Source organism: Vigna unguiculata, chromosome 3, assembly GCF_037176805.1.
Source record: "Vigna unguiculata cultivar grain cowpea cultivar isolate G323 ecotype 2 chromosome 3, ASM3717680v1, whole genome shotgun sequence".
NCBI lineage: Eukaryota > Viridiplantae > Streptophyta > Magnoliopsida > Fabales > Fabaceae > Vigna > Vigna unguiculata.
Window position 1 is genome coordinate 12359739 of NC_140794.1, and position 9812 is coordinate 12369550.

The 9812-nt window shown below is 38.1% G+C and overlaps 1 protein-coding gene across 1 annotated transcript; it reads right to left on the reverse strand.

The window, feature by feature from the left end:
* Positions 1-1152: 1152 nt before the first annotated feature.
* On the reverse strand, positions 1153-9520 carry LOC114175031 (ABC transporter G family member 1-like). The gene is made up of 9 exons (XM_028059789.2): positions 9073-9520; positions 8865-8944; positions 8742-8784; positions 3068-3495; positions 2897-2983; positions 2636-2749; positions 2332-2526; positions 2063-2152; positions 1153-1965 (listed from the first exon to the last, which is right to left on the reverse strand). The coding sequence occupies exons 1-9, from the start codon at positions 9389-9391 to the stop codon at positions 1324-1326; spliced, it is 1998 nt and encodes a 665-aa protein (XP_027915590.2). The 5' UTR covers positions 9392-9520; the 3' UTR covers positions 1153-1323.
* Between the last annotated feature and the right edge of the window lie 292 nt (positions 9521-9812).

The window sequence follows — 9812 nt, forward strand, 5'->3', positions numbered from 1 at the left end:
AAATTTGTAACGAAGAATTTACTATGAAAGATGAAATATCTTTACTGAAATTAATTCGCTAAAGAAAATATTTGTCCTTTACCATAAAACTTCATGTTAAAAGACCTACATCAATAAATTTGAATCAACACCCATCTGGGGGAGCCATATTAATCGCTCATATTTAAATAATCTTATTTCTCAATTACTAAAGTTAGTCTTTCTTTTCAAAATATCATTCAATAATAATTAATGAAAATGTTAAATGTGTATAATTAGAACATATAAATGAACATAGTAAATTATATTTTTTAGAAATTTATTTGAAACAAATTTGCCAGATACTTTCGAAAAATGTCTGAGAGTTAGACTGACTCGTCTCGGCCTTCGGTCTAGGCTAGTTTGTCTCGACCTTTGGTCCAAGTTAGCTCAACTAGACTTTTAACAATGTTGACTCAACTAGACATTCGGTCAGGGTCGACTTGGCTTGACCTTCGGTCAAGACCAACTAGGCTTAGACTGAAGCAACTCGAGATTCGACACAAGCCAACTCGGCTCAACATTCAGCTCGACCTTGGAGGCCAACCCGACTCGACCTTTAGTTCGGGTTGACTCAGCTTAACCTTTAGCCAGATAGACTCGACTCGACATTTGGTCAAAACCAACTCGACTTGACATTCAACCCTAGTTTATTTGTCTCCACCTTCAACCCTGACTAACTCGACTTGACCTTTGGTTTATACCAGATTAGTTCGACCTTCGATTTAGCCAAATTGGCACAAACCGACATGACTGAATCTTCACTGTGGGTGACTTGAGTCAACTTTTGGCTAAGGTCTGTTGATCTTGACTTTTGACTTTGATCGAAGATTGATTCAAGTCAGTTCAGACTTGTGGTAGATGCCAAAATAATTTAGTCTGAATTGAAGGTTGATATGAGTCAAATTTTCAGACTTCCTGACCAATACAAAATTTCACAATCTATGAAATTTCAATTTCCTTTTTTTTTTAATTTTATTATTTTAATTATTTGAAATACATTTTTTAAATTTCTTAATTTTAATTTTCTTGTCCAAACACAACATAAAGAAAATTACACTTACTAACGAATGTATGGAATACTTCAAGACCAATCATTTTCAAATTTTAAATTGACATATATGATTTCACATTTCCTTCTCTATCAGATTTTATTACTTATATTACAATCTATCTCTCTCTTTCTTTCTTTGGGTAGGTGTTACTTAACAATCTGGGTGTGTTAATATAACTTTCATATTAACTGGTTATCTCTAAAAGAGACTGCTGATGACTGTGAGCATCATAGTTCTCCATTTCACTTGTCTAGAGTTCATTGATGTTTGCTTGAGGACCATTAGTGCCAACATGAACATGTTCCAATTTCTCCTTGCATTTAGTGATGACAAAGAACAGAACTTTATTCAGAACAATCATACCAAACATGATAGCAAGATCAATCCACTTTGAATGACCCATTTGCACTTGCCATGTCTCAGACAAAATATCTCTACCACCAACACTTCTGGCACCTCCATCCTCATCTGAAAAGAACATTAATCCCTCAAATTCATTCTTTAATAATCCTTGCAAAGCATAGTTGAGGAAGGAAACATGGTAGAAAGGGTATTTCCATAGTGGTTTGGGAAGATCATTTGGCAGCCTGTAGAATCCACTTGTCAAAATCATCAGTCCTTCAACCCCACCAGCAGTGATCACACCCATCACAAAATTTGAAAAAATGCTCCCAACAACCATCATCAGGCTCTCAACCCACATCGCAGTAGCAAATAGAACAGAAGCAAAGTATACAAAGTTGTCTAGTCCTTTGTGCAGTCCAGAAAGATAATTAACAATAGCTCCGGGAATGAAAGATACCAATAGTGTGTAAGGAACAGCAGAAAATGTGCTCCCTACCAGAAAAGCTGTTATACCATAATGTCCGTTCAATCTCTCTCTCTTGAACACCTGACAAGGTAAAATGGAACAATCTGTGCTATCAAAAATTGTTTACTCCAAAGTCAATTTGCAGCGAAATTTCAAAGTTATGGATCAACTACTTTACCTTCATTTCCTCGATTAACGGCGAGAATCCACCGATAAGTATCATGAAGCACAGAACTGAAATGAAAAAACAAAATAGCGATCCTCTTTCCTGAACCATGCACAAAGAATATTATTACATACCCACATCAGGTTTCTACATCCACTATATTTTCATCAAACTTTGAATAAATCGATTCATAAAAACAAGTAATCACCTTAGGGTTAAATAAATGATATTTTATATTCTTTATGAGCGAAAACAAGAATTTTCTCTCTAAATAGTTTTACCTGAATTGATCTCATACTTGCACCAACGTGATAGAAGATAGAGCCCAGGCTTACAGATACTGCTATAAAAACAGTTAGAAGTAACCAGTAATGGGTTATATCACGATAGATTTGCTTCGAAGATCTTTTCAGAAGAACAAGACACTGAGTAAGGAATGCAGCGTGAATCTTCTTCCTTCCAACTACACCAGAATCCTAGGCGCATGCATCCAAAATTAACTAAATGATAAGTCTAATCACAACTTATCGAGATTCCAAAATAAGATTTGACATATTTTTCGAATAGATTGAATATGAAACTTACATTTTCACTTATTTTTGCTATTTGATTCTGAACTTGATTTCTATATTCAGACGATTTATAAGAACTGACAAGGATATTAGTTGCTTCTTCAGTGGTAATTCCTTCGTCAGCATCCTGAAAACAACTCAACAAAGTCAAATTTTTATATGCCTTGTTGTATATTATTACTGTATGTAAGAAACAACAAAACAACAGTATCTAAGTGCGTAAAGTATCCAAGTAAAAACTAGGGACAGACTCAAAGTTTGGCAAAAAATGTACCTGATTGAAATCTTTGTTTATGATCCTTAGGTAGTGATCTGAAGGATTGTAGAGAGGTGGGCAGGGAAAACCATTTGAAGAAAAAAACTGCACAAAAAGAAAAGTGTGACTATATATACAAAGCTCAAGTGAATATATAAGTGGCACTGCAAGGGATTTTAGTTTGTAAACCTGATTTGCATCAGAGGCTGGTCCAAAATACACAGTCTCTCCTGAAGAGAGAAGACAAAGATGATGAAAAAGTTGGAAAACCTCACTGCTGGGCTGGTGGATGGAAGTAACGATAGTCCTTTGAATTCCATCCTTCAGATTGAGACTAGCAATGCCAGTCATAACATAATAAGAAGCAGCACTATCAAGGCCACTGGTTGGTTCATCGAGGAAGAGGAGTGTAGGATGTGTTAGAATCTCAACGCAAATGCTGAGTCTGCGCTTCTGTCCCCCACTGAGACCTTTACAACTCCACCCTCCAACCCTTGTGTTGATGGCATCTTGCAGACCCATTTCTCTCAGTGTAGCATCTACTCTTTCCTTCTTCTCAGCTTTAGACATGCTGTTTGGAAATTGGAGCTCTGCTGAGTAGTACAACGTTTCCCCAGCTGTTATGTCAGGTTTTACAGAGGGGGTTTCACTGGGGAGAACAACACCAATGAGATCTGAGCCTAACCACATAAGATACTGACACCACTCTCAACCCAAAACCTTAAGGCAATGGGTTTATGGGCCTTGATCCTTATATGGTGCTCTACTTTCTCAATTCTGGTCAATGTGGGACTTAGACTCACACTTGGATTCCTAACAATCTCCCCCTCAAGGGTGAGTCCCTTCAACCACATTGGTACACTCCCCCTCCAACGGAAGCATTCCCAACCACGAGTACCCCTTCTCGTACCGCCGTTCATCTTAACGAGACACGCTTACCTGGAACCCTTGCCAGGAAGACTTTCGATACAGGGACCATACTGTACTCGTCTGAGCCGGTTTCAACCATCGGCTCTGATACCACTTGTTAGGTTTTACAGAGGGGGTTTCACTGGGGAGAACAACACCAATGAGATCTGAGCCTAACCACATAAGACACTGACACCAATGATGCATATGGTGCTTGATTTAGTCCCACATCGCTTAGAATAGTGAGATGTGGTTCTCTATTTTACTATATAAGAGACTCTATGTAAAGCTTTAAGATACACCAAAAATACAAATACTTCCTAGTGTAGTCGTGGACGTAGGCATACACATTGTAGCTGAACCACGTTAAATTCTCTGTGTCTATTTTTCTCTCCTTTATTCTTTCCTTTATTGCCTTGTTCCTAACAATTGGTATCAAGAGCCATTTTTCTTAGTATGCTCTGTGGTTGCAGCATATTTTTCTCTCCTTTATTCTTTCCTTTATTGCCTTGTTCCTAACAATTGGTATCAAGAGCCATTTTTCTTAGTATGCTCTGTGGTTGCAGCATTGTCTGATCTTCCACATCAGAAAAGATTTGGTTTCTATTTTTTCTTCTTGGGGATCTGAGTTTAGAGAAGTAGTGGGAGCTTTGGTCAAAGGCAGCAGGAGCTTTGGTCAAAAGCCGCAGCAGGAGCTTTGGTCAGAAGTAGCAGGAGCTTTCGTCAAAGCAGCAAGAGCAATGGCATTGGAAGAAGGGAAGGTGAGGATTGAGAAGTTTGATGGCAATGACTTCGGGTTCTGGAAGATGCAGATAGAGGACTACCTGTATCAGAAGAAGTTGTATCTACCCTTAACAGGGCAGAAGCCAACTGACATGGAGCAGGCGGAATGGGATTTGTTAGATCGGCAGACACTCGGTGTGATCCGGTTGACATTAGCCAAGAATGTTGCGTTCAACATCATGAACGAGAACACAACCGTAGATTTGATGAAGGCATTGTCAAATATGTATGAGAAGCCATCTGCAGCCAATAAAGTGTATTTGATTCGCAGACTAGTCAACCTAAAAATGGGTGAAGGTAACTCGATTACTAATCATATTAGTGAATTCAATACAATTATTGCGCAGTTGACATCAGTGCAGATAACATTTGATGATGAGGTGAAAGCATTAATTTTATTATCATCTCTTCCGGAAAGTTGGAGTGCAACTGTTACTACAGTTAGTAATTCTGCAAGTAATAGTAAGTTGAAGCTTGATAACATCCGTGACTTGATCTTAAGCGAAGATGTTCGCAGGAAAAGTTCAGGGGAATCTTCCAGTTCTAGTTCCGGTTCAGCATTGAGTACTGAAACTAGAGGAAGAAGTAGCCAGAAAGGTCGTAATCAAGGCCGAGGCAGATCAAAGTCTAGAGAGAAATCAAAACCAAAATTCCGGAATGATATCACTTGTTGGAATTGTCAGAAAAGGGGTCACTTTACAAATCAATGTAGGGCTCCAAGGAAGAACAACAAGAGGCAAGATAGTGATCAATCAGCAAATGCAGCAACTGATGAAATTGAAGATGCACTATTATGTAGTCTAGATAGTTCTATTGATTCATGGATTATGGACTCAGGTGCGTCATTTCATACTACACCTTCTTTAGAACTATTATCTAACTATGTTCTAGGAAAGTTTGGGAAGGTCTACCTTGCAGATGGAAAATCTCTTGATATTATAGGAAGAGGTGATATCAATATCAGAACCTCTAATGGAAGTGTGTGGACTTTGAAGAATGTCAGACATATTCCAGCCTTAAAGAGAAACTTAATATCTATAGGGCAGTTGGATGATGAGGGGCATTACACCACCTTTGGAGATGGACACTGGAAAGTAATGAAAGGTAATCTTGTTGTTGCTCGTGGAAAGAAGCCGGGATCTCTTTACATGATTGCAGATGAGGATATGATATCAGTTGCCGAAGTTGGCAACAGTTCCTCTTTGTGGCATCAGAGACTTGGGCATATGAGTGAGAAAGGAATGAAGCTCATGGTCTCAAAAGGTAAAATACCTAACTTGAAGCATGTTGACGTTGGACCTTGCGAACATTGTATCTTTGGAAAGCAGAAAAAGGTTAGCTTCTCCAAAACAAGTAAGTCGTCTAAAGTTGAAAGACTAGCACTAGTGCATACAGATGTTTGGGGGCTAGCTCCAATGAAATCTCTTGGAGGTTCACAGTATTACGTAACCTTCATTGATGACTCTACAAGAAAGGTATGGGTTTATTTTCTTAAAAATAAATCTGATGTGTTTTCTGTGTTTAAAAGGTGGAAACAGGAGGTTGAGACTCAAACAGGTTTAAAGATTAAATGTTTGAAGTCTGATAATGGTGGAGAATATGACAGTAATCAATTCAAGGAGTTTTGTTCAGAGAATGGGATCAGAATGATCAAGACGGTTCCAGGAACACCAGAACAAAACGGTGTGGCAGAAAGAATGAACAGAACCTTGAATGAGAGAGCAAGATGTATGAGAATCCAGTCAGGATTACCCAAGGTATTTTGGGCAGATGCAATAAGCACAGCAGCCTATCTCATAAACAGAGGACCATCAGTTTCTTTAGGCTATCAGTTACCTGAAGAAGTATGGTCTGGAAATGAGGTAAACCTTTCACATCTGAAAGTTTTTGGTTGTGCTTCATATATTTTGTTGAACTCTAATAGTAGAGATAAATTGGACCCTAAGGCAAAGCGATGCTATTTCATTGGCTATGGATCTGACATGTATGGCTATAGGTTTTGGGATGACCAAAACAAGAAAATTATCAGAAGTAGAAATGTTACTTTTAATGAAAACATGTTCTATAAGGACAGGACTGCAGAATTTGCAGATGCAAATAAAAAGCCAGAGCAGGTATCATTAGAAGAAGTTTCAGAAAGTGATGTAGCCAACAAAAGGCAGAATACAAAAGTAGAGCCTGAGTCAGAGCCCGAGTCAGAGTTTGGGTCAGAACCTGAACAGATAGTAGAGTCAGTAACTCCTGAATTACCGACTAGAAGGTCTAGCAGAACCATTGTAGCACCACAAAGGTACTCCCCTTCATTACATTACTTGTTGTTGACTGATGCTGGTGAGCCAGAGCATTTTGCTGAGGCTATGCAGGGAGGTGAATCTATTAAGTGGGAGCTAGCAATGGAAGATGAGATAAAGTCTCTTCAGAAGAATAAGACATGGTCTTTAACCAAGCTTCCAGAAGGAAAGAAGGTTTTGCAAAACAGGTGGGTCTATCGGTTAAAAGAAGAACCAGATGGCAGCAAACGATATAAGGCCAGACTCGTAGTGAAAGGGTTCCAACAGAGACAAGGAATTGACTTCACAGAAATTTTCTCTCCTGTTGTCAAGATGACTACCATCAGAGTTATCTTGAGTATAGTAGCTGCAGAAAATCTTCATCTGGAGTAGTTAGATGTGAAAACTGCATTCCTACATGGAGATCTTGAGGAAGAAATCTTTATGGCACAACCAAAAGGTTTTGAAGTACAAGGCAAAGAGAATCTTGTATGCAAGCTTCATAAAAGTTTGTATGGGTTGAAACAAGCACCGCGACAATGGTATAAGAAGTTTAATGAGTTTATGAGAAACTCAGGATTTCACAGATGTGAAGAAGATCATTGTTGTTACGTGAAGAAATATGTTGATAGTTATATCATTCTTGCCTTGTATGTTGATGACATGTTGATTGCTGGTGCTAATATGGCAGAAATTGACAGGTTGAAGAAACAATTGTCAGAAAATTTTGAAATGAAGGATCTTGGTCCAGCCAAGCAAATTCTTGGTATGAGAATTTCCAGGGATAGATCTAAAGGTATTCTAAATTTATCTCAGGAAAAATATATAGAAAAGTTGCTTAGCAGGTTCAATGTTGGAAATGCTAAAACCAGGAATACACCTTTGGGAACTCACTTAAAGTTCTCAAAAAGGCAATCTTCTCAGACAGAGGAAGAAGAAAATCACATGTCTAAAGTGCCATATGCATCTGCAATAGGGAGCTTGATGTATGCTATGGTTTGCACCAGACCTGATATAGCACATGCAGTGGGAGTTGTGAGCAGGTTTCTATCCAATCCCGGAAAGGAGCATTGGGAAGGAGTGAAGTGGATATTGAGATATTTGAAGGACACTTCAAAGATGCATTTGTCCTTTAAAAGAAGTAATCTCACTTTACAGGGGTTTTCTGATGCAGATTTGGGAGGTGATTTGGATGGTAGAAAGAGCACAACAAGTTATATTTTTACGTTGGGTGGCACAGCTATCAGTTGGAAGTCCAAACTTCAAGGAAGAGTATCCCTTTCAACCACTGAAGCTGAATATATCACTATCTCAGAAACAGCAAAAGAGATGATATGGTTGAAGAATCTTCTAAAAGAATTAGGAAAAGGGCAAGATGAACCTTCATTGTTCAGTGACAGTCAAAGTGCCATTTGTCTTGCTAAAAATCCAATTCTTCACTCCAGATGCAAACACATTGAATTGAAGTATCATTTTATCAGAAACTTGATAAATGATGGAGATTTGATTTTGTTGAAGATTCCAGGTGCAGAGAATCCAGCTGATATGTTGACCAAGACTGTCACAACAACTAAGTTGAGGCTTTGCATTGCCTCAACTGGCCTTCGAGAAAATTGATGATGAAGGCACTACACTAGGTGGTAATGTAAATCAAACCCCAAGTGGGAGAATTGTTAGAATTATGGTGCTTGATTTAGTCCCACATCGCTTAGAATAGTGAGATGTGGTTCTCTATTTTACTATATAAGAGACTCTATGTAAAGCTTTAAGATACACCAAAAATACAAATACTTCCTAGTGTAGTCGTGGACGTAGGCATACACATTATAGCCGAACCACGTTAAATTCTCTGTGTCTATTTTTCTCTCCTTTATTCTTTCCTTTATTGCCTTGTTCCTAACATGTTAAACATGACAGCATCGCATCGTCTTGTGTCACATAACCCTGCTTTCACATTTTTCACACTCATTATTTTTTTCCACCAAAAACTTGGTAGCTATTTTCAGGATGAGTATAGCTCTTACAGATGTTCCGTACGCCAGTTCTTGCTTGAGGCCATTGATTAGAATCTTCCCCATTTGCTTTATGTTCGATCCCAATCTTCCTGCATCGTTGTTTCAATCATATCATCACAACTGTTATATATATATATAGTAACTACTAACTAGCACTTACGCAGGAAAAAGAAAAAACTTCTACTTTTACTGAACTACAAAAAAGAACTTATGATACCTGCTAAAGCATCAAGAAGTGTTGATTTGCCAGAACCAGAAGGACCCATTACTGCCAAGAGTTGCCCTGGCTTGGCATAACCAGTTAGACCCTTAAGAATTGATTTCCTACCTTTCCTTCCACTTGGAACTGTGACCTCCAAATCCTCCCATGTCAGGAACATTACCTCTTCCTTTCTCGCATTACTTATCTTTCTTTCTTCCTCAACATTGGCAACAAACTCCTGCTTCGACTGCATAATCAAAGGAGTGGGACTACTATTGGTTGATCCATAGTTAGTGGCATTACATTGAACTGGTTCATGCAGAACAAAATTCATTATCTCTTTCAATCAATACGATGATGTTTGATTTTGTTTGTGACAGAAGGTAGGTGGTGGAGGGATCTGGCTTACTTACATTATCGTATAAAAACTGCTGTCACACTAAGTCAAACCATATTTAAGTGCACATCAACGTGTCACACAAGGCATGTCTAAAATTGAAGCCACAATATAACACTTCACCTCTTTCAATTGTTTAATAAACACTACGTTAACGTTATAAATTGTTTAAGAAATATTACATAGTTTTTTCTAGTAAGAGATTTTAAATCTTAACAGAATATTGAATTGTATGCAATATCAAGAAACTAAAAGGGAGAAGATGATTATTCCATAAACTCGTTCAAGTTATTTAATTAGTTTCTAGTTGTCAAGGAATATTTTTAAGGTTATATATGTTATACTAAACAAACATGCT

Bases quoted from the DNA above. Each gene is read 5' to 3' on its own strand.
- LOC114175031 (XM_028059789.2), bottom strand. From the start codon at position 9,391: ATGAATTTTGTTCTGCATGAACCAGTTCAATGTAATGCCACTAACTAT. The intron at 2,984-3,067 runs GTTTACAAACTA...CTTTTTGTGCAG, and splicing joins CAGCCTCTGATGCAAATCAG to TTTTTTTCTTCAAATGGTTT. The intron at 2,750-2,896 runs GTACATTTTTTG...AGTTGTTTTCAG, and splicing joins TAAACAAAGATTTCAATCAG to GATGCTGACGAAGGAATTAC.